The sequence below is a fragment of the Typopeltis vanoorti genome, chromosome 5 (assembly GCF_054136105.1).
Source record: "Typopeltis vanoorti isolate ZY-2024b chromosome 5, IOZ_Tvanoo_1.0, whole genome shotgun sequence".
Classification (NCBI taxonomy): Eukaryota; Metazoa; Arthropoda; class Arachnida; order Uropygi; family Thelyphonidae; genus Typopeltis; species Typopeltis vanoorti.
In genome coordinates this window covers 85234126-85260324 of record NC_143553.1, presented here as the reverse complement: position 1 = coordinate 85260324, position 26199 = coordinate 85234126, and the positions used below count along the sequence as shown (strand labels likewise).

Here is a 26199-nt window from a genome sequence, read left to right as displayed (position 1 = left end):
ACCTCTTATCTACAATTTTCCTCCAAATCAATCTGTTACATGTCGAGACTCCAACATTATCAGATCTTATATTTCTATCTTCTAAGGCACTTTTTACTGTATCAATCCACCTATATCTTGGTCTTCCTCTGGGTCTTTTTCCTGTCAACCTGGCAGAGAACACTTGTTTTGCTAATCTTTCCTCTCCCATTCTGTTTAAGTGACCAAACCACCTGAGATTAGCTCTACTAACACATTCCTGTATGCTAACAATGTCATGTTCCTTCCTAATATCCTTGTTTTTAATATGATATTGCCATTGATGCCATCTGTTCTTGCCCCTAATCTTTTTCAGGATTCTCATACCTGCAGTCTCTAGTCTTTGGTCAAGTGTTTTATTTCTAATCCAGCTCTCAGATCCATAAAAATTGGTTGAAGTAACTATGGTCAAAATAGTGTAGTTATATTTACCATGTGATTTCTGACCTATCTAATCCATGGTCTGATATTACACAGTATTTAGCTTTCTTACATTTGTCTCTGTATTCTCTAAGAGCACAAGCTGACTTTGCCAGGAACTTTTGATATGCTTTCTTCTTTTCCTTCACTGCCTCTTTTATTTCCTGTGTCCACCGTGGAGTTCTGATTTTTCTATCCTTGCAGACAATCTCACCATATGTCTCTGTGGCTGAATCAATCAATGTTTTCTTCAGAATTTGTCACTGAATCTCCAAGGTTTGGTTCCTGTTCTTGAATTCTTTTATTTTTTTTTTCTTGAATAATGTTTGTGTATTTTAGTCTACAGTTCACATCTGAGAGCTGTTCAACTTTTATACGCTTTAAAACTTTCTTACATGTTCTTCTTTTCAATATGAAATTTAATTTTATTCTGCTCAAGACTAAATAGTGATCACTTCCAATTTCAAATCCTCTGTACATTCTAGTGTCCTGCACCAGTAAGAAAACATCTCTATCAACAATAATAACATAGTCAATGAAACTTTTTTATTCCTTGCCTCTTCTCTCCATGTGAATTTGTACACATTTTTATGTTGTAACATGGTTTTAGTAATAACCAGTCCATGTCCTGAGCAGAACTCCAACAGGTAGTTGCCATTATTATGGAACTATTTGCTGTTCCAAAATTTAAAGAAACACTTGAAAGGAACAAAATTTACCACAGATGAAGTCATATTTGCAGCTGAGGACTGATTTTGCAACAAGGGAAAGACTTTTTTCTCAGAGGATTGCAAATGATGCAGCAGGGTTGTAACAAGTGTAGAACACTTCATGGGGAATATGTAAAATAATGTGTAAGTTACATGGTTCTATCTGAATTCCTTTATGGTGATTTCACCCTGCAAGACAGGCAAATTTTCCTGAGAACAGATGCAGCTGACAGGTATAATACACTATAAGGTTTAGATTAGATATTTTGTCAGAGCATTAATTGGGTTTCAGAGAAGCAAAGTTACTTGGCCATGACAATTGAAGGCATTGAGCCTAATATGCAAGGGGAAATGGGATTGGGAAAAAAGAATTATTACTGGAGAAAGGTGATTTAAAATTTGTGTTTAGCGATTATCTAATTTTACAATGTTGAGCTTGTATTTGTATAAATGTATATTAAAAATAATAGAAAATATTAAATCATAAATAACATAAATGCCAGCCTGGTTAATGTACCTGCTCTTCAACTACCAGGCTGCAAGTTCATATCTTGCTATGGGCATGGATATTTTGTGATTGCTGTATTGCTACATACTGTAATCCACAATGACCAAAAGAGCCTAAGCACCAACAATATTCTGTGATATCCAACTGGGGATTTTAAAAGTCATTCTCTGGTAAGTCTTTCATGCCATCAATGTATCTTGCAAAGCACACAAAGAGAATCCAAAGCTTAGTAAGTCCATTTAACTTTGCTGATGCTATACACCTTTAAAGGATACACTTGCAGAGGTAAATTTTGGTATGATATGGTAATCTTGAAGTAACTACCATGTCTTGGTTTCAGCATAGTAGGTTGTAAGTGCTCACACTCACAACTTGTATATTCATAACAACTAATTTATCTGCTCTCATTACTAAAAGGGATCAGGCTTCCTCAATCCAGTGTTAGTCCTATAGTGGGGATTCTACTGTTATCCAGCCTTTGTTCATCGACCTATTCTCTGTAACCCTCCCTATTGCATTTTCTTCTGATATCCATGTATTCAATAACAACATTGAACATCCTCAATCAGCCAATGTTTGTATATACGCTTGCATATTTAGGCTTATATGCTAGTTAATACTCGTACTAAAAATTTAATGCAATGAATACAGAACAAAAAGAAATAATTAAACAGCAGGTTTCATCATTCTGATATTTCATCTCTGTTACAGAGACATTTTCAGTGATATAATATTAAAATTGTAATAACACACAGACACACAACAAGTGGAAGAAATTAGACTATTTAAAGCTTGAAGTTCTCTGAAGGGTGCCTTCTGTGGGTGCTGTTGGGTAGGAGGCCTAAGAATTAGTTTCAGAAATTTTGAAACGTTTAACACAATATATATTAAGATTAGGCTGGTTTTTGAAATCTAGAGCTGATTCTAAAAAGAGTAAGTTTGTATTTGCTGTGATGAATCATAATAGTTTTGCTTAATCTGATCTTGTGTGAGGTATCTAAGGCATGTCAGCTAGATCTGATTGACCATAGTCATGGCAGTGGATGTATTTTTTTGTATCCATCTAGGCAGATGTTAGCAGATCTCTCAGTTTGGTCATAATATGATAAGTTGCAAGAACAAGGAACCTTGTAAACACCTGGAACAGAGGGAGGGGTAGGAAGTGGATCCTTAGGAGAGCAGAGGAGAGAATCCAAGAAATTGGCGGATCATGCTCTAGAGGTTTATAAGTAGTGCAATCTGATCAGCACATTCATTTTTCAATTATAATCACTGGAATTAAGGACTGCTTCAAATGAGGCTTGAAAGTAATGCAAATATTATATTTCTTTTAAGATCAAGCTGTGAGGTGCTCCAGATATATAGCGAATAGTAATATATAATAATCTGTATATTCAGAGGAATGTGAGAGACAGATAATTTGTGTATCTTTTTTTTTTTTTTTTTTTTTGGCATTGTAGCCATTGAACAGGAAGGCATGGTGAATAAAGGTGTGTTCAGATGTAAGGGAAGCCTGGGTAGAACAGAAGTTGAAGGTTCTGTTGATAAGGGTTTTGATGACACCTTATTATTGAGAAGGGGGAATGGAATGGTGGTAAAGTTAATGTATGTATCTACCTGTGGGGAGTCTGAGATGTGACATTTTTAGAAGCTTTTTCAACTTATTTTTCTTGAGACTTGGAGGATCATAATCTAGAGGATTACAAGTAGTGTGATCTGAGCAGCACATTCATTTTACAATTATAATCACTGGCATTAAGGACAGCAGTAGCATTACCTTTGTCAGATCTAGTAATGATTATGTTGTTATCTTTGTGGAGTTTACGTCATCCATAAAGCTGGCATTGGAGATAATTTTTTAGGCAGTGATACTCGTGTTAGCTGTGTTGAGCCTGATGTTAGCAACATTAGGAGGCGAGTTACACACGCTGCGCTCTATATGCCACATGAGTTCAAAGTAGACTTGCCAAGGCACTTCTGCAAAATGTGACCAAGACTAAGGACGCTAATGGCTGTTTCACTATTTTTTTTTACCAAAAGTTGACAACTTGTACATAGACGCTGACTCTGCAGCTGAGAAGAATTGCAAAAATTCTTATATTTTTTAATATGTTTATGTTTATTAACAATGATTGTGTCAAGAGAATAGCAGTATGGCTTGGAAGACAGCAAAGAAACTCATTAATGACATAATTTGAAGGAAATAGGAGACAGAGGGTTTCCTTGGTGGTGTCAATCTAGATCCCAAAGTGATTGTTAAGGAATTTGTAGAGAAAATCCTCTGATACATGGATGATGAAAGTTTCTGTACATCCTGCAATAGACAGTAGTTGAAGGTAAAAAGGAGTCAAAGGCCTCAGCATAGCAATCCACAGGGAGGAAGGCTCTGCCTAAAATCATTTTGGATGTATGACTGAAGACATTTAGCCAACATGAAAGAGACATAAGAGAACAGGAGCAATTGTAATTGGACAGTAGTCAGAAGGTATAAATGCATACTCTTTTGGAATGAACACCCTTCTTGACTGGAAAATATACAATGGTATACATTTGATAAACAGAAACATGTCAATTAAATCTTGCAAGATAGGCAGAGGGACCTGCCTTAGCTCTTCAACAGTAAAGCCATCAGGCTTCCACTTCATGAAGTGGCTGGAAGAAAAGACTTTATTTCATCAAAAGAAGTTAGATGGAAAAGTTCTGCTTCTGGAATGGGCCTTGAGATAAAAGGAAGGACTAAACTATGTAGGTATGGTGGCAAAGTGGAAAAGATAACTCTGCAAGCAGACAAATTCCTACATTTCACCAAGAGGAGAAGGGGATGTTCCATCCAGTATTGTGCTAGGATAAGTGCTTCTGTTCTTCTTATATAAATGCCTGGATTTGGGCATAACACTGTCTTTTTGCTTCTCAAACTGATGATGATGCAGGATGATATTTTACTAACCCATCAGTATCATATTGCTTGGAAAATTCAGTCTGCAAATAATGATTTAATATACTTGTAATAGATATTTCATTGTGTGACATTCTTATAATTTTCTTTAAAATCTTGTTGATTATATTTAGAGAGAGAGAAGGTTGATCTTGAGATGTTCTTGAGATGTAGGTAATGAGGCTTCACAGAAGGAAAAAGATGTTCCTCTTCACAGTCCATTGTGCCTTTGCACATTCAGTACAAATTTCAGCATTAATAGCAACAGGATGCATTACATAGCACTGAGCACCAAGACTGATAGAGGTGGTAAAGGCCCTCTGACATTCTGGGCAAATAAAGTGTCTTTGAGATGTATTCCTGATTACACTAAGATATTTTGATAATTGGATATTGTAGAAACATTGGAAGTGGCAGAATGTTCCTCCTCAGTAGTCTGCTATGCTTTTGCCTGTTCAGTGTAAATTTTAGCATTAAGAACAGTGGTATTTTGCATTGTGGTGAATGACAAGACCAATAGAAGTGGTAAAGATTCTGATATTCTGGCAGACAAAGTGTGTGAGATAATGGTTATGGTTGAACCAAGATATTTTGATAATTGTATGTTGTAGGATGATTTAAAGTTGCAAAAGGGTTCACAGGGGTGGCAGAGTGTTTTGCTTGCTGATGCATACCCAGGTCTCTTCTGGAGTTTCAAAGACCTTACTACAAATATTCTGCTTCTATGTTAGTAGTTGTGACTGAGTCATGTTGATCTAATAGTTGGTCTTCTCATGGAGGTGGTGGAAGTTACTTTGTAGGGATTGCAGGAACGGATGATAGAGACATCGCTACCCAAGTGGCAATGTCTGGAACTTCTAAAAAGTCCTGATGTAAGTTCTACAGGTACAGTGCCATGCTAAAAGAAATTTGCTGAAGGAAACTAAATTATACTTGCCAGGAAATTATATTCATCTTTAATTCTTTATCCAAGTATAAGCAAGGTTTGCATGCAAAGTATCTTCATACACATTATAGGAAAAGTAACTTGGTACCAAGTGAACATACTTTCTATAGCTATACTATCCACTATAACAAACCATTCCTTTAGTTATAAGTTTATAGTGAGCACCAGTTGTAAAGACTTCTTAGCTGAGGGGAAGTTAACTACTCTCATACAGAGGTGGCAGGGTTTTATGTCCGAGAAATTTCGAGTGCTTCATTTCACAGAAGAGATTTATTAGTCAGAGAATACACATAAAGAAATGTAGTAGACAGTAATATGAAACTAGGTTACTTGTATCTGACACACCACTGAGCCTAAGATGTTGAGAAGATGAAAGTATTCTTTGATAATACAGTACATTTATTTTTGGTTGTTGGAGTTATTTTTGTAGATATTTTGAAGGATGCATGACATTTTTTTTTTTTTTTTTTCCAATCCCACAAGGACAGTTCTCAAATAACAGCTGAGAGAGAGAGAGAGATCAGAAAAAAACCAACATATTAAAAGTGTAAGGAGAATGACTGTTAAAAACAGAAACTGATTATCTTAGAATTCTTGATGATAAGATTAAAATTTGCTGGAATTTGCATTCTATTTTTATTTGATAGTTTTGTATGTTACAAAGTACAAGTAGCTGTTTTTATTTTAAGTAATAATGAATTTGTTAATATTCATTTCAGTAATTTCTTTAACAATGAAGTATGTAATTATCATTAATATTAAATATAATACTTTTCTCAGGATAATAATTTTGCTTTTCATCCTATGTTTAGAGATGAAAATGCCAACTTATAACATTTTTATAAATTTATGTGTGTATGATGTCTGCATTTTTTATTGCTTACTTGGTACAGGGAATCTCTATGGCACTCCTAGGCCAGCACCATCTACCTCAGCACTCTCTACTAACTGTTCTAATATGCTAACCTTGCCTCTTAGACCTAATTGTCATTCATGTGAGTTTTCTGTTCTTCCACTCTTTCTCTCCTACTAACTTTTTTTGTTGTTATTTTTGTTTTAATTTTAGAAATAAATTTCAGTGATAGTTTCAAGATCTTCATACTTTCATCTTTATAACTTATTAACTTAATTTCTTTAACCAAGTTGACTTTGGTATGGCTCACTAATTAATCTCAGTAATTTCTAAGCTGTTTGTTATATTCATCTGTTACTGCTGAACATTAGTAACAAAACACTGTTGTATTTGTGTTATGCTATTCTTGAGGAAAATTCGTTAGAGATCATTTTGATTATTGTCCTTTTGCTTTGGAAGTATTGGAGCATCAGAGGTATCCTGTCCTTGTGTCTATAATCACTTTTCATCTTGCATATCTTGAAAAATTGATAATTTTGCATGTGCACAGACTACTGCCAATTTCAAAATACTGAATATGTTAATTTTTTTTAAATATATGAAGACTCTCACCATCCTTGATTTTGTTTTATCTTGAAGATCAAGTGCTAGTGCATTTTGCATTTATTATAAACAAAAGTTAAAATAGAGCCTCTAATGCTCCATTTCCCAACAATCGCTTTTCTGTTACTAATCTTAATTTATTTCACTGTTACAGTTACATTAATTTTCCATTATAAAAATAAACCGAGTTGTTTACTCATTTAGAAGTGTTGATTTTAAATGCATAAATGTTTTAAATTAGATGATAAAAACTGTTCACATAATAGCAATATTTCATGCTGTTGTCACAGGTGATTCTCTAGGATGGGAAATGATAATAAAGTGCATAGTACTAGAATGTTAACCATGGAAAATTATCAAGTTGATTCTCACATGTCAGAATTGTGCTGAATGCTGAGTTTGCAGCACACTGATTTGTGTGTGTGTGTGTGTGTGTGTGTCTATCTATCTATCTACATATGCTGACTATGTAGGCATGTGCTGGTTTGAACTCATAAGGTTTGATGGACTGAATACAGCACATATAAATAATTAAACACATGTTCAATCAATCCTATATTTTGTCTCAGTTACTGAGACATCGCCAGGAACACTATTAAAATTGCACAAAACAATAAGTGGGAAAAATTAGTCTGAAAGCCTGAAGTCCTGAGAGGTTCCCTCTATGAGTGCTATCACTCCCTTCCATGCCAGCAACTGAGCACTGTATACTTCCTGTGGTCTTTCAGAAAAAAAGATATAAGAAGAATATTAGACAACTTGAACACTACAAAATCATCTGGTCCCAATTTCATCTCTCCTGTTGTATTCAAGTTTTTTTTTACCAGTTTAGAAAACCTTCAGATGTGCCTTTTATATATATATAAATATATATATATATAAAAGGCACATCTGAATTTATATATATACAGTCATACCCCGACTTGCGCGAATCCGGAGTTATGCGGTTTTTTATATGTACGTATTCCCGTCCTGCTTCATGCCTCATCACTAGTCATATCTTTCAGGCGCCAGCTGCATTCGCCAGTGTTGCACATGCTGTGAACAAGCACTGACGTGTTTCGCACGGTCTCCATTCATACATGATTTTTATAGCCTACAAACCTTGCGACTCTTTAATGTTATGTTCTTGATAAAAATTTTATCACATAAAAAATAATAATGTCATCCAAAAGAAGCAAGTCCGATTCTTCTACTGCTAGCAAGAAAAGAAAAACGTTGACTTTGGAAACAAAACTCAACATTATTAAGGATTTTGAAGGCGGAATGAAAATTTGTGAGCTAGCAAAGAAGTTCGATCTACAGGAATCCACAGTAAGAACAATCATAAAAGAAAGGTTTACAGATTTTGTAGGACATAGATTCTAACGAGGAACGAATTGTAACCACAAGGCAAGGAATAAAAAAATCATTAGCTTGCTGTGAAGAAATTTTGCATGGCAAGAAAAAGACATTATGCCGTCAGATGAATCTATTAGATTTTATGAAACCATTGACATCGAAATAACTTTCTTTTTTTTATGTATGAAAAACTACAATTATGATTATATTTCTTAAAAAATATAGGTATTTTTGTAAACCTTTGGTCCCAATTGTATGTTTGTATATATAAATTACATGCAAAATTATACCCCGAGTTACGCGAATTCGACTTGCGCGCTTTTTGTTGGTCCCACCTACTGCATAACTTCGAGGTTTTACTGTGTGTGTGTGTGTGTGTGTATATATGTATATTGGAATTTCTTAGCTGCTGATGCATTAGAGATGTCTATGAGGATTGTTCAAAAGTCAGCATTCAACATGTGAGCTCCTCGTCTAGTGTATAAATATCTTCATTGGTTTCAGCAAGCCTATGAACATCAACCCTCCCACTCCGCAGCAGTAAATTCATCACCATAGATCTTTAAAAAATACAATCTGGTGACACCTTCAAACCACATAATAAATTAGCATCCTCTGTTTTCTCAGTCGGCCTGGTTGGCTGAGTGGTTAGTGTGTCTGCTGTTTAGCCAAGAGGCTGTGGGTTCAAATCCTGCCATGGGCATGGATTTGAACCCACGTGAATTATTTTTGTCATCGTCCTACTAAATCTGTGTGGATGACCCTACCACTTATTCTAGCAGAAGACTTCACTCCCCAAACCCAGCGAGGTATGAGAGTGACCATACGGCATCTACAGATGTCAAATGTGAAAAAAAAAAAAATATATATATATATATATATATTTATTTATTTATTTATTTATTTTATTTTATTTTCTCTCCTAAGGCCATCTGTAGCTCCTAGATTTGTCTGGAGCTTACCATGTACCCTGCAATTGCAACCTTTCCTACTATATAGCAAGACAGACATGGCCACCAATATCTCAGAGACTTCATCGTATCATCATTAAGGCTAACTGCTAACTTCATAAAACTGTCTCTCATATGGAAAACTCTCATCCAGAGATAGTCAACATAACAGCCAAGAACACTCGATCAAGGCCACTAGATGGCAGTGTTTTGGGCTGTAGGCCATCCATTGTTTCTCTACTTCATTCTTACTTTTGTAGTGTCAACATGCAGATATCTGTACCAGTGTGTTGTTTCCCTGTGGTTCAGTTTAACTTGGGCAAAATATTGGAAGTAATAGATAAAATATATTTAGTTTACATCTTCTGCATTGTAATTGCTGAAAACAACAAGATGAATAAGAATATAAGATTCTTATATGATTCTTGAACATTATTTAAAAACACATTTTGTTAATTAATACTGATTAATTGCAGTGAATGTTTATACTCTAAATTCAAATTTAAATTATTAGAAAAACTGCTTTTTTGGCAGTAATTTTCCTCCAGATTTATGAATACAGTGATTCCAATATACATTAGAACCACTACCACCTTATATCTTATCAGTACTCTTCTCTGTATCACATCAACCTTCCAAGCTGTCTTCTGTAATAAATCCTCTGAACTTAAATTTCTATCTATCATCTCAAGATCCTCCTCCACTTTATTCTGTATATTTCTTTCAGTAGAGGATGCAGCCTCTCATCATTCACAGCACTCCTCACATTTCGGAACCTTACAAATAGCCGTGTTCAGTTTGCATCCCTTCTCCCATTCATTTGTGAAAGGCAAATGAATGGATATTTCAGATCTTTATGAAGAGACATCATATTGGCACTGTTATTAAAAGCCCTTCCTAACTTCACACCATCTGCTAACAGCTGAATGTCTCCCTACAGTCTGGTGACAATACCATTGACATAGAAATCAAACAGTAATGGTCTCAGTATTGAGTCCATACACAATTCTATGATAATTATCAGACAATTGTCTGCAAACCTGATATCTAAACTTATGAGAAACGCCTGTACATTTCATTTAAATACGAACTTCTCGTATGACAGCCTGTCAGGTGATTTTGCAGAATCCAGAAAAATAACACTGTATGCATGCAGTTCTTTCATCTGCTCCAGTTACTTTATTATAAAAGGTGTCCATTAACACTTCCAGACTGGTCTTCATAAATAATAATAACCTAAAATGCCTCTGTATATAAGCTCTTACTAATTTCTGCAAAATATTAACAACCACAGAGCTAAACAAATGTGACAAAACTTGGCCTTATATGTTTATATATATTTAGTTTTCTAAAACAAGCGATCAGCAAGTAAATACCAAAAGCCTAAATTAATTAATAATTATATATATATATATATATATATATATATATATACATATAATAATAATAATAACTAAATAAAAGTGAGGTTACTGCTGTGACATTTGCTAATGTGGATACAGAAGTGGATGAATTGGAGGTTCTTGTTATATTGCAGAATCTCAAATCTCAATGTGAATACAGGTATGGGATATCAACTCTTGTTTTACAACAATGTGCAAAGGAAATGACAAAGCCTCTGACTATGGTTATTAAGTCTCAGCTCTGGTGGAGTTCCAAGGGAGTGGAAAGAGGGCAAAATAATTCCTTTGCATAAGAAAGGTTCTAAGACTGCAGTAGCAAATTATAGATCAATCAGTATCTCAGGAGTTGGTGGTAAGAGTACTGGAAAAATTGGTCAAAAAGAGAATTCAAGAATGGGTGGAATATGATCGGAATATGATATTCTATGAGGAGCAACATGGCTTTGTGAAGGGTTGGTCATGCCTTAGTAATTTGCTAACATTTTATAATAGAGGGACAGCACAGTTGGATAAAGGAAATGGCTACATGATGATAATGCTGGATCTTGGCAAGGTGTTCAGAAGGATCCCACGTGGAACTGTTATACAAATGGGGATGGATATGGCACTGATTATGAGGATAAGAGGGTGGCTGATGAACAGATATCAAAAGTGGTATATGGAGGAGCAGTATCCAAGTGAAAGCAGGTGACTAGAGGTGTTCTGCAAATTTCTGTGTTACGACTACTACTGTTTAATCTGTACATAACTGATATAAGAAATATTCAGTTTGCTGATGATACAAAATTGAGTAGAGTAATAGTTAATCAAGATGATGTGGAGAGCTTGCAGGATTATTTAAATAAGCTGTCAGTATGAGCAAAAGATAATAGGAATTCAGTTTAATGTGGAGAAATGTAAAGTTATACATGTTGGGATAAGTAGATTATAAGCTGTGTACCACATTACTGTAACTGTACTTCAGGAAACAGATGAAGCTAGAGATTTGGGGTTGCTGGTAGACAGAGTTGAAATTTACAGGGTATATTGCTAATGTTGCCAAGATAGCTCAAAACATTACTCGACTATTGAAGAACACATTAACAAGCAGAGATAAGGAAATTGTTATACCTCTTTATAAAGCTCTGAAATGTCCACATCTGGATTACTATGCTCAGATATAGTCTCCTGGGTTTCTAGTGGATGAGGAAGTGGTGGAGAGGATTCAGGGGAAAGCAACCAAGAAGGTGTTATCTGTGGAATGCACCTTATGGTGATAGACTGAGGATGTGTGGATTTCTGAAGTTTGTTGATAGACAAAAAAGAAGGGGATATGAAAGAAACATTCAAGTTAAAGAGTTGTATTGCATTGATGTAGGGGAAATGTTCCATCACTTAGCTAGAGAGGACAGAACAATAGGTCGTCTTTGAAAGTTGAGTAAAAGTATGGTTAGTAGGGATACTGACCATACTTTCAAGGACGACCTCTTGTTCTGTCCTCTCTAGCTCAGTGGTGAAACATTTCCCTACATCAATGCTATACAACTCTTTGTTTGGAAAATTCTGAAAGCATGGAATGGGTTGCCACAATAAGCTGTGAGTGCTTTGTCTGTTAACAGGTTCAAGAAGAGATATGATAGATTGTGTTGATAGTTTGGGTCTCTTGCAATGTCTTTGGCCTCCATGGAGGTGCTTGTACAATGATAATAATTAATATCAAATACATATCATGTCTTCATGGATTAGAACAGTTAACTAAACAAATTTTTTTAGAATAGAATAAACAAATCTTTTCTTACTGCAAATTAGTGGTGGCAAATAAAAGTGTATCATATGAAAATGGAAAGTTTATTACTGATCTGTAGTGCTCAAATGGTTGTATGTATTGATTTCATAAGTTTTTGAAGCACTGAAATTTTAGCTGTTTCCTATGTTTACATAAAGGGTGCTTAAGGACCTGCACATCAAAGCTGTATAACTGGGAGAAGACCTTCTTGTAGCCTTTTTAAAAAATGCAAAGAACAGACTAAAGCTTCTGACCTGATGTCCATTCGTCACCTTCTCATGGTGCACTCTGTTAAGTATCTAACCGGATATTGAACAAACAAGGATGGGCTGGAAATTTGTGATTATCCGACCAAGTGGTATTCTTATTGGCTTTGTTAGATCCTGAATGGAGGAATCTTGCAAAGAAATCATTCATTCAGGATCTAACATACTAAACTACACAGACAAAGAGAAATACCTGCACATCAGCTGAAATTAAAGTGAAACTTCTTCACATATGTATAAAATTGCATTAATTTTATGTACCATCTACTTTAATCTATTGTGATCATACCAAGATCGAATTAGAGAATATCTTAAAAGAGGAATTTGTTGATATTATTTAAGCCTCACTTTAAACCTCACTTTAGCTGTATAGAATGATTGTGAGTCACAAAGTAGAATTCATAGAAGGTATACAACTACACGTGTCCAGCGTAACGCCGGAGGCTAGAGCGGAAGGTACGTCGACGCGAATTCCATGAATACAAGAGTATAACAGCAAAGGAAGAGCAAGGGATGAACCCAAGGGAAGAAAATATATAGGTTGTGCTCAAAGGGGACTCCAAAAAAGGGGGTGCTCAAACGAAGAATACAAGGGAATGAGCGGCACATCGGATCTCTCTTGTCTTATCATTTTCCTGTTTCGGAAGTTAGCCAGTGCTTCGAGTAAGGGGGGGATGAAGCGTCAGTGCTACGATGTCGGATGGCAAACTTTCCTGAGAATGGGGTAGGATTCCACGCAGAGCTGAAGGTGAAATTTCCAGTCCTAGCAGAATCGAGCTCTCACTGAAAAGTCCCATCGAGAGGAATAGAGATGTTTCCTGAGACACAAAAAATCGAGTCCGTGTTCGGCAGTGATTATGAAGATAGCATAGCCCCTATGTTGGCATAAGGACAGCCAATAGACAAGAGGTAACCAGACATACACGTGGTGTTGAAAGACGTCGGAAAAAGTTCAGTAAAGTAGAATTACTCTATTTTGTGTCTAGAATTCCTTAGAAGAGAGAAAATTATTTGTGAATGTAAATTATGAAAATTATTCTAAAGAACTTTATGGACAGACTAATTAGATAGTTAAACTCCTTTTGAAAATAAGAAGAATTGTTTAGAAGAGATCTTTTGTGTTGTATGTGATTGATTTAACATAATGAGACTGGGATTGTAGAATTATTGTAACTGAATAACATTAGAATGTTTGTTATATTATCTTATGATGCTTGCAGAAAGGACTTTTGGTTTAACACCATATCATTTGCTATCTACCCCAATTATCAGTTACTGTTTTTTTTACATGCTTTATAACCTTTGATTTAAACTTAAAATGTGTTGATCTTTTAACTTGAGTTTCCTTATTTAGTATTGAGATGAATTGAATGCATGAAATTCTTTAGTGCATTTTGCTTTGATATTTCAATAAACATGATTTATTTGCCTAAACCTAAGTCATGCCTGACTACGATTCCAAATTACCACTTATAAAAATAGAACTTTTGGCGGGAAGGAATTAGAAAGTGTATATAATCATAGATTTAGGTCATGACTGCAGTCTGAATCTATACAGTCGTATTAAAGTAAAACATTGTGTAAGAGCGCCTCCGAATCTAGTATTGTCTCCCTGGGTAAGGATCTTTTCTGCTATAGGATACTGGCTGGCGCAGCATAATATAAATTTGCCAGTATCCGAAGAGGAAACAATCCTAGATGTAAGTATATTAGGCCCGATATCTGAAGAAGTAAAATAATGATCGAAAGATAGAAAGGGAAGATATATAAATAAGAAAAACGAGGACGTAACAATGGTGCAGCCGCCAGGATGGATTAGGGCCCCTAAAATTCTAGGTTAATAGAGAATAATCACTATAAGTTGGTCTTGGCTTCGTAACAGGCAGTCAGGCAATTGTTGGAATAACAGAGAGTGTGAAAAGGGATAAATTATTAAGTTTGTAAGATGAATGCAGGTATATCTCAACCATTGAGCTCTGAATTCCTCAAAATGATTGATCCCACAAGTATTTCCACAATTCTCTGGAGAGGGAGATGACTGTGTGCATACATTCTTTAGACACATCGAGGAGCTCAGAGGAATGGGCCGATGGAGCAACATACAGTTCCTCATGCTCATACGCGGGAAGCTAATATGGAGAGCGAAGAAATTTCTTTGCTCGCAACCCATCTTAAGAAGAACCCTGAGATATGAACAATTCAAAGAAATTCTGACCTCTGAATTCTCCAAGAAAGGAGGAATTGTTCAAGTACTTGGCAAGCTTTACAAGTGCATCCAAGGAAGAGGGGGAGAGAGTCAATAATTTTCTCAATAGAACATCGACTCTCACCAGAGGAATGTGATCACCTTGAGTGGCTAGCACTCCAACAGTTTCTAACAGGCCTCTCCCATGAACTGCAAGAAAGTGCACACCTGAAGGGAGTAGAAAGCCTCGATAAATGCTATGAGGCAGTCAAAGAAAGAGAGAGAATATTGGAGGACATAGCACAGAACACTGATCTAAGAAATTTAATGTAGAAGTTTCTGGAGATGGGAACCCCGAAAACGAATCAAAGCATCAGTCAGATTCGAAAATCGACACTAAGGGAAACCTCTGCAAGATGCAGAGCGTGAGCCCCACAGAGATGCAAGATGAAAAGAACCTTACCTTGGTCAAAGGTTTCATAGAGAATATCCTTTGCAGTTTCCTCTTAGATACTGGAGCACATATATCAGTCATACCTCATTCACTATTCAAAAGACTAGGCACCCTGAGTAATAATAGCTTGGTTGAACTTCAACAACCCCACAGAATCATGGGTATCGCCAGAGTAGAACTTTGTTCCACCACCAAAGTTAATGTAAACATTTCCATGCCTTGTTTTCCCATAAGTGTTATGCACGGGCTGATAGTTCTCCCTGAGATCTCGGACCTGAGTAACCAAATTGTGTTGGGATTGGACTCCTTGAGAAGAAATCAATTTGTGTGTGACTTTGTTAACCAATCGCTGTCACTTTGTGGGAGAACTTTCAAACCTGAACTCGCTTCTGATAATGTAAGCAAAATAAGTGTATCCAGGCCGGTTGGGGAGGAAAATTGGGGGGAGGGGAGGTCAAGATGGGTGAAGAGAGAAACTTGTACACAATGCTCTGAAATTGCATGACTCCGATCCCGTTAAAGAGGAGCTCAAAAATGTTTTTCAACTGGCTTATGAGAGAGATGCCCAGGTATTCACTGAGGGAATCACCTCCCTACCCTGCACAGTGGTTGAGCATACAGTGCAAATCACTTCTGAGACAGCGATATATGTTAAGCAGTACTAGACACCTTTGAAACACCTAGACAAATTGGGGAAATTATTATTGGAATATGAAAGGGCAGGAATCATCGAAAGGTCAAATTCCTGTTGGAACAGCCCCTTCATTTTTGTTGAAAAGTCAAACAGAGACCTAAGGGAAGTCAATAAAGTCACTAAACCAATTGACTTCCCTGTGTGCACGATAGTAGAGTTACTGGTCGGCCTGGAGGGAGCAAGAGTGTTTTCAAAATTGAATCTGAACTCGGGCTACTTTCAAATTCCCCTCAGGAAGGAGGACAGGCAGTATTTTGCTTTCACCACTAAGTGGCAAAAATACCAACTGTGTCGACTTCCCCAGGGGAAAGGAACTCAACCATGAGTTTTCAGAGCCTCATGAAACACTATTAGGTGACGCCCTAGGTAAGGGAGTCGTGTTTCCAGGACGACCTGTTGATCTGCTCATCCAGCCTGAAGGAGCATAAAGAAGTTCTACTGAAGGTTCTGGACAAGCTTAACAGGGCAAGTTTGTCTTTGAAGTGTTCCAAGTGTGAATTCTTCCTAAAGTCAGTGGAATACCTGGGACATGTGGTCAATGAAGAGGGGGATAAAACTCTCCAAAGGTAATGTTAGTGCCATACTGGAAGCACAGCCCCCTTCCACAGTACAACAAGTCAGGAGGTATATGAGTATGGTGAACTTTTATAGAAAATTTATCCCTGAATGCTCTAAGTTAATGGACCCCATCGTAAAACTAACGAAAAAAGAGGAAAAATTTGTATGGGAGGAGCAGCGTGAGGCCTGTCATGCGTTGAATCAGGCTCTGACTAGATCACCAGTACTCTCGTTGAAATCTCTGACTAGATCACCAGTACTGCAGACATGTATATTGCTATGCATTAAGGGAAGGGCCTCTATCCAGACCAGTTTCAATCTTTATTGAGGTCTCATCATTGTGAGGCAGACCCAAACATGGAGATACTAAGGCAGAAGCAATAGGAGAGGTCATATTTACCTGTAGGAGTTGCCAACTGGTGTACCCTTTTTATTGAATTACTCTGGATTTAGAGAAAGATGTTTGAAGTTTATTTTTCACTTAGTTAGACTATAATATAATGAATTTAGTTTAATCCTTTATCCAAGAATCACTTGGATAAAGGATTAAACTAAATTTATTATATTATAGTCTAACCAAGTGAAAAATAAACTTGGTACAATGTCTGTTTTATTGTTACATTATAACCATGATTTTGCAACAACTTGTATTAACACCTTCAACATATATTGTTAAAATAATTTTTGGGGGGACCCATTCATAAATCAAATGCTTATTTTTTCATAATGAAATTTTTAACATTTTGTTTTGTGATTCATGGGGTGGATCGGTGAAACTACAAGGCAAGAAGTGTAGCAAAAAATATTCTCTCTCTCTGTGTGTGGCAAGGGCCCTCACATCTGAATGTGCTGATCTGTAATAAAAGTATGTTGTTCAATGGCATTTGACTTTTTTTTTTTTTTATGGTGAGCTTTAACTTATTTATCAGCGCATTTTTTTGGACTCATTGGAAGTGCCTTGATACTAGTAATTTCCAGATAAGTAGTATTTGGTAGGTGTGTGCACCAGCAGCAGCATTTGTACAAATGCAGGTCAGTCTTTGCTTAGCTTAGAGTAAGCATAAGAGGTGTTTAGTTTTATAGTCTGTGACTTAGGGAGTTTTTGTTTGTAATATTTTCCAAAATAACATACCCTGTCTGCATTATATCTCTCCAGTAGGTAAATGATTTTCTTTTACTAATTTTCAGATGTTTCTCTGTATCTGCTGCATCTTCATTGTCATCATCATAGGACTAATTGTGCGATTAATATAATAGTGTAAGTGTTAGATAATCCAGGAATCTTGTTCTAAAGACAGGTTCATCAAGATGCTTCAGACCTCCAGTAAGCAGGATAGTGATTTTATATTAGGTGATAAAATTCTTTTGTCACATATATCCCTTGGGTAGGCAAAGTGAGGAAGGAGATTTTTAGAAGAGCTTAGTAGGTTTTTGAATTTTTTGGGGGTGGTTTGGATGTACAAAATGAGAAGGAGTGCACATGTAATTTACTTTACATTGGGGAAGTGGAAAATCGAGCCTTTCAGTCATGCACTTCAAACATGTCGCAGAATTGATCGGAAAAGCACCTAGTTCTTACATTGTACCAAAACTTGGTATGAAAGAAAATTCAAAGAATCTTGCCAAATGCTGATCCACCATCTAAATCTGAATAGAATGGATTAATAATTCCAAGAGTGTGGAAGGCCCATCTGCAACCCATGTAACGTACAGATATATATAACAACAAAAGAACAGGATGACAGAACTCCAAATCTCTAAACACAAGAAAACCTAGTCAAGGAACAATAAATTTTGCTCTTTGTTTCTTTCCCTGATTAGAGGTCAGGATCAACAGAAAACACAGCAATCATATTGTAGATTACTGAAGCATATTGGGAAGTAGCTTGTATTTCAGTGTGCATATATATGCGTGTGTGCTCTCATGTATTCCCATTGATGACCTTGATGTAAAGGTCAAAATCAAATGTTATTCTGGCAAATAATTGTTCTACAATGGGAGTTTATCTCCATAATTTCTACACCCAGTGAATGCTGATCCCCATGTAACTATTAAAAAAAAGAATAATTGTAAATTAACCTTCTTATCAGTCCAGAATAGAATTAAAGAATATTTTTATTGCTGAGAAATGGACCAGCTGATATAAGAATCCAGTTTCATCTGTTTTACAAGCTAGAGTGAAATATATGCTATTGTTATTGCACATATATTTGAATATAGTATATAATGGCATCATGTATTGTTATACTTTTATATCTTTCACTATTTGAAAATTTCAGCTGAGCATACAATAGTTTCAGTTATATAGGGTCTCATCTATGAAATTGTTTAATTGTGCACTCATGTCCTTTTGGTAGTCTTGGATGTGTTGTTGTGTACCAGTCCCCTGAAAGTTAACTCACTGATTGAGAGATATTTTGATGTTAATAAACTTAAAGAAAGAAATTGGATTACAGTATATTATGGCATTCATTCCTATTTGCATATTAATCAACTTACAAAATACTCCTCAAAATATGAATATTTTTATTTTACAGGTAATCATTATGGTACACCCAAACCCCCGAAAGAAAGCCCATTGTCCCCTCCCCGTCCAACCAGCTTTCTTAACAACACAATTGGAACAGTACCAGGTGTCCATCCTTCATCAGAAGGCAAAAGAAGGAGGAATCGTTCTAGTGTAGAAGCTATGACAGCTAAATCTAATGAGCCACCAGATTCACCCAGCCAGTCCCACTTGGGGCAGCAGTCAAGCACTGGGTAAAATACATTGCATTATAAAATACTATTTGTAATCACATGAGTTTTATATTTTGGAATGTTTAATTATATTTTAGAATTATGGATGCAGGAATTTCTTTAAAACAGATCAGCATTGATTATTTCTTGGTGATTTAACAAGATAAGGTATATTTGATATATGGATTGTCTCAAAAAAGGGGTATTCACATTTAATCAAGAAAACATACAAGTTATATACAACTTGGTGTGAACAGTTAGTATTAAAATTAATCACAAATATGTATGTAGACTTAGGTGCTGGTTAATTCTCTGTTTAGGATTGTTCCACAAGTAAAAGTCAAGTGGAGTTAACACTTCTAACACAAGGTCCTGCATTATGATGATAGTTATAGGAATGTTCTGTTTCATTGGAAATAAACTGCCTCATCTTCATGCTACTAATGAATGACAGGTACAATGTGAATACCTTGAATATGTGGAAATATATAGCATGAATACCTCTTCCTTCAAGAAAGTATGATCCTACAGTACACCTGAGTAACAGGTGTATTGTTATCGTCATCAAATTCCTGATATATACCCTTAGAGGGGGGGGGGGGATGCAAAATATTACAATTGTATTACATGAAAAAGTTGGATCATTATCAACTTCCTAACAACAATTTCCTCCAAATGAATCTGTTATCTGTAAGACTTCAGTATCATTAGATTTTATATTTCTGTCTTCTAAGGTGCATCTCACTGTATCAATGAATTTTCCACGTAGAACTTGGTCATCTTCTGAGTCTTTTTCTTGCCATTCTGGTTACATGGCATAGTGAGACAGTGAGTCTGGGGCTTTGTAGCTGGGAAAGGAGAAGAAAATGCAGGGCTCATGGCTGTATGCCCTATTTGTTTATAGAATTTTCTTTTCCAAATGCAATAGAGTTCACGATGAACTTAAAGAGGGCAGAGATATCAGAGGAAATTCTGCTTGGTCAGTCTAGGGCAGTGGTCGCTATCGACCCCCAGGGGTCGATATAACATTGTTAGGGGTCGATTGGGGATTGATTGAAAAATATAAAACATCATTGTACGGGTAATATTTAATTCGGTTAACTTGGATTACCTCCATCCTGAATGACAACGCAATTAAGAGTGAATTGTGGGAACAGTGACATGAATAGGACCTGTAAGATGGAGCAAGGTCATGAAAATATGAAAATTTGAAAACATGCACATTCCAGATTGGGTTATCACTCCATTTTCTGCAGATATTGAAATATCGAATGTAACTTACCTTATTGAATTGTCAGTTGATCTTGAAGCTAAGACGCTTTTTAAAAATAGAACTTTAGTTACTTTTGGACGAATATAAATGTTGTAGAAAAATATCCAAAACTTTCTGAAATGGTACTCCCCTTTTTTGCTTGCATTTCCAAGCGCGCACATGGTTGAAGCTGCTTTCAGCCATGTTAATTCCATTTTAACAAAACAAAGAAATAAGCTAGATATAGAATTCTGTGGCAATTTAAGGCTGAAACTTACTAATTTTGAACCCAACATTACTAATCTTGTCAAGAGTCACGAAGCACACCCTTCACATTAGCAACGTTAGTAAATTGTATACTAAGTTAATAATTTGTTATCTAAATTAAATTTTATATTTTATATATTATTTATCCCTCCTATCAAATATGTAATGCTAAGGACATCAAAAACAAAAACGTATCCCTTTGACGTTAAGCTAATATAATAATATATACTATAACATACATGCAATAAACACTGTAACTATAAAATAAACAATTTAAAAACTCACATAAACTTATTTTTTACTTGTCCTATTATAATTACGAAGTAGTAAAATAGAGGGGGGGGTCGATAAAAGTCAAGAAACTCTTGAGGGGGTCGACGGTCGAAGAAGTTTGGCGACCTCTGGTCTAGAGGGTCATTAAGTGGAACATTGGTGAATAGAGAGGAGACATCAGAACTGACCATTATAATCACTGTTTGGAGTGTAAGGTTTTATGTAATGGACTTAAAATGGGCTGAGTTTTTTTATGTGCAAAGATATGTTGCTAGTATATTGGGGAGCACTTTGGTTAATTGGCTAATTTGCATGCATGTGATCAGTGCCATCCACAGTTAAGCATAATGGCACATTTTGCTTATGGATTTTTGGTAGCCCATATATCTAGGAGGGGAGAATCCTAAAATTTTATGGTTTTAGTTTATTGATAATTTCCACTGGCCAGGAAGGTGACCTTTTTTAAAGAGCCTGTGAAAGGTTCTGATCTGTGTGTTGGTAGGATCATAGACCAAAAGATGGTAAGTAGAATGATCCTTAAGCAGAGAAGTAAGTTTATGTGTAATCACAGTGGCTTAGATCTACAGTGGTGTTCTCTTTTTATGCTTTCATAATTAATATTCTTTTATTGTTCTTCACTTTTAGTAGTTCCTCAAATTCCTTGCAGGACAGGTTGCTTTTTTGGCAGTTTGCTTGTGCTAGGATTTTGGCTAAATCCATTCTGAGTTTTTTTTGTAATGTGGGTAGGAAGGCTGAGAATCCCTTGTTTAGTCTGAATCATAATTTCCTCTGTTGGTATTTTCCTAGGTGTGAGGGTGTTGTTATGGTCATGGCTTGAGGGTGGGCAATAAGTTTACTATAGTGTTTTTGTGTGGTTGCTGAGGATATGCAAATTTATTGATATGCCAGCTCTTTATTTTCTGGAATTCTCTGGTTGATGAAGTGTTGGAGATATCTGAGAGGATCATTTAGAGATTAGCACTCACTCACAGTCAGCTCCTTTTCTAGCATTGGTGTCAGCAAGTAGAATGCATATGGCACTGCTTGTCTTTTGGATGCTGGAAAGTGGCCTCCATACTCTGCCATAGTGAATATAAATACAAGAAACTTCCTGCAATCTGCCTCATCCTTAGGGAACCACCCAAACAGATTTGGTTGCATGAAATTTGTCTCAAATTTGGGAACCTCTCATCTTCGTAACTTCAGCCCATCAGCCAACAATATCCATTTTAGTCTACCAGGAGACACTATTTAGGACTTCAAGTTCACCTTTGGTTGCTATGCTTAAGTCTTACCCTTACTCAGTGTAGTGCCTGCATGCACATATCGGTTTGTATGTTGTTTCCAGATGATGGCAGTTTGACTTTGCTGAAATTTCAGAAATATTAATTAAATTTATTCTAATAAATAATTAGTCTGTTGTACTTTTCATAAAAAATATTATAATCACAGTTATATCATTTCACTGTATCATTGACATAATTGATAGTCATAACTTATTAAAGAATCACATCACAAACGCTGTCCACCTTTTCTTTGCAATCCTTCAGAAAACTGAGGTCTGTAATTGAGATCATTTTCAAATATTGTTTGTAACATTCTCAGCATATAGTCTTATCTGTTCTCCAACACCAACAGACTGCTGATTCAAATCATTCTGTGGGCATGAATGTTTGTGATTGTTTTTAGGTGAGAGACTGATTTCATTATTTAGTTAGACCACTTCCCTGCTTAATGAAGGTGTGATGTGCCTTGAAAAAATTCCATGTTTGGTTCTAGATCCAGCAGGGTTTCTGGATTATGTCATAAAATAAATTTAAAAAAAAATACAGAAAGAAAATAATAAAAAATCCTTAACCTTCTCACAGTACCAATGTATTAATAGGTTCAAGAACCTTTTGTGTTTCAGAGTTCACTTAAAAAAAGAAAAAAAAAAGATTTTTACTTTGTTGCTTTGAGAATGTACTGTATACTTTCCCTGCTGATTTGTCTTATAAGCACCTCACTTCATACAGATTTTTGTGGTGGTTGTGTGAATTTCTATGACATCCTAGCAGAATTTTTCGTGCATGATTGATGAGCAGTGTTCTCCAAGGATATTGCTTGCATTCCTTGCAGAGGGCCATGATTCTGGAAATCATTCTTAGTGATGGAAGTTCCATTGAAAATTCACATTTCCACTGTATTCACACTTTATCACCATTTTTGAATTTTCAGTACCACTTAAAAAGTTATTTTGCACTGTTGAAAAGAAAAGATTCTTTCTCTCTGCTATTTTTTATGCCTTGCATTATGGATATCATTTTATATTTGTGGCTAATGTCACATTAAAATTGTGTTCTACTGTAACTGTATATTTTTGGGCATGTAGAATTCAGTACCCCCCGCCCCCAATTTCAAACTTTGAAACATCAGTCCGGGAATCCAACTTTAACCATAACCTATGCATGCCCATTCTCTCTGCTAGGCATGTAACAACATCGCACCATTCAGCAAACAGGTGTATTCTTGCAGTGATTTGATTTGTTTAAAGTTGGAGTGGTGAGATGTACTGACAAAATTTGATTAAATGTGTGATTACATTTTTTATAAGGGATTTTATTTTGAATACCTTTATTAAATTTAAAATTGTAAATTAAAAGTAGTATTTTGACTAATTTCTCTCTTATTCAATAAATTCCATAAATCAGCACTGCCTTTTACATGAATCTTTTGTTCACATGTAAGCTCCTTCTTGTCTTTCTTTCTTTCCTTCTGCTGGCGTGTTCCTGATTTCCTGCCAAATTTCTTCTTTGTCCGAGCTGTCAATTATTCCATGCCCTATAGCAGTGCTTCCCAAATTTCTGGATATCAGGGCCCCCTTTATAAAAATTAAAATATTTCACAAGTCCCCCTCGGAAAAAAATCGTAATTGAGACATATTATTATAATATTTATTGTATTTATATTCAATACTAATTTATAATTTATATCCAAAAACATATGCAGCGAATATTGCAAAAATCAAATGCAAATATTACATTTTTAGCATCTTACATACACATTTGGCATGGCACATTATCTCAGGTTTTTATATAGAGAGATATATTGTTATTATATATTTGCATATTGTGCACAAGCACATGAAACATAAGACGATTAGTAATAAAGAAACAATTAAAAACATAAAAGAAGTTTAATTACAATTTAATGTGATGGATGTGTTTCAATACTACTACACAAAAAGTCAGGGCTTGCTCTACTGACAGTGCAAGACGTGCATTTGCACGGGGCAGCAAAGTTGGCATAAACTATACGAAAAATAAGGGAGAAGGGGCGGCAAAATTCCTAGGGGCAGCCCTGCAAAAAGTCAGTATCAGGCGAAATATTTGAAACGGCTATTCTTAGATTTCTTTCCAATTCTTCCATTGATAAACAGGACCTATGTTTATTTTTAATTATCAATAACGATGAAAATGCTGTTTCATAAAGGTATGTAGATGCGAAAGGAATTAACGTATTTAAGGCTGCGTTTGCTAATGAAGGATATTCTTTTTGTCGTCGAATCCAAAATTCAGATAAATCGCTGTTAAGAAATTCCGATTCGAGGGTTGAATCTGCTCTCATATCAATTAGTTCTTCTTGGGATGACCATGGAAGATTGCTAAATTGTAGAGAAGGAGCAAATGGTGTTCTTATCCAATCATATTCTTTATCTTCATTCAAATTAGAAAAATATTTTTCGAAAAAACCCATAGAATTTGTGAGGTGGTTAATTATTATCCTTTTATTTTCTGTTGATAGTAAAATATTATTTTCTTTAACATAATTATGAAGAGAAGTAAACATTTCTGTTTTATTATCTTCCTTAAAATTTTTTAACCACACAGAAAGAAAGTTTACTTTGAAATGCTTGCAATTTAATGTTTAGTGTTAATATATTGGTGCTTTTTCCTTGCAGAGAAAGATTCAATTCATTAACTTTTTCAAAAAAATCCGACAGATAAGAAATGAAACACAACCAATTTTGATCACAAAAATGAGATGCTAACATGGGATTCTTATCAAGAAGAAAAATTTGTAGTTCATCTTTCAATATTAAAACTTGTTTTAGAACTTTTCTGCGGGACAACCACTTTACTTCTGTGTGATATAAAAGAGTATTGTAATTGGAATCCATCTCTTGGCATAAAATACGAAACAGTCTTGTATTAGTAGCATACTTTTTTATATAATTAACTGCAGTAGAAACTTCTGATAACACTTTACTCAGCGATTCTTCCATTTGTCGAAATGCTAAGTTTTCTCTCTGGATAAGGCAATGAACATGTCTTGCATTCGAATAAACTTTTTTTACTTCTACTACAAAACCTGAAATTCTCCCCGTCATGGCTGTGGCACCATCAGTGCAAATCCCGATGCACTTTTGCCAATCAAGTTCATATTCTTTAAAAAAAAATTATTCACTTTTTCAAATATATCATTTCCTGTGGTTGTACTGGAAAGATTTCTGCAAAACAGTAGATCTTCATGAATTTGAAAATTATAGAGGTATCTAACAAAAACCATTAAATTAGTGTCCTTTGTATTATCAAGCTGAATGGCAAATGCATTACTTTGTTTGATTCGTGAAATTAATGTAGACATGGTATTATCGGCAATGCAATCTATTCTTCTTTTAATTGTATTATTAGACACAGGAATTTTTTTTAAAGGTTCTGATATTTCGGAACCATAGATAGTTTCGCAAATTTTTATTGCTGCTGGTAAGACTAAGTCTTCACCAATTGTATGCGGTTTCTTTGTTTTTGCAATTAACAAAGAATTTCGAAAGATACTTTTACTAATTTGTCATTCAGTTTAGCATGCTAAAAACATTTAGTTTGTCATTTTAATTCTTCAGCCTTTCTTTGAAAAACTCAATTGTCTTACTCTTATATTCCCCATGAACAGTATCTAAATGGCGACAAAGTTTTCCGGGTCACATGCAATCATTTGATAACTGTTTACAGCAGATTACACACATAGGTTTGTTTGGATTATTATATGATGGTACAAACCCATATTTCAAATAAGAAG

General features: G+C 35.4%; 1 protein-coding gene across 4 annotated transcripts in view; it reads left to right on the top strand.

Moving 5' to 3' along the window:
* Positions 1-26199, top strand: part of LOC150106609 (membrane-associated guanylate kinase, WW and PDZ domain-containing protein 1-like) — a 494883-nt gene that overhangs the window by 173444 nt on the left and 295240 nt on the right. For 3 of the 4 annotated variants that reach the window (XM_090393225.1, XM_090393223.1, XM_090393226.1), the window contains exon 4: positions 19148-19370. In XM_090393225.1, coding sequence (XP_090249351.1) covers positions 19148-19370 — 223 coding nt within the window. Of the gene's footprint in view, positions 1-6443; positions 6533-19147; positions 19371-26199 lie in introns of those variants that run through there. The other variant, XM_090393227.1, reaches the window with a different exon arrangement.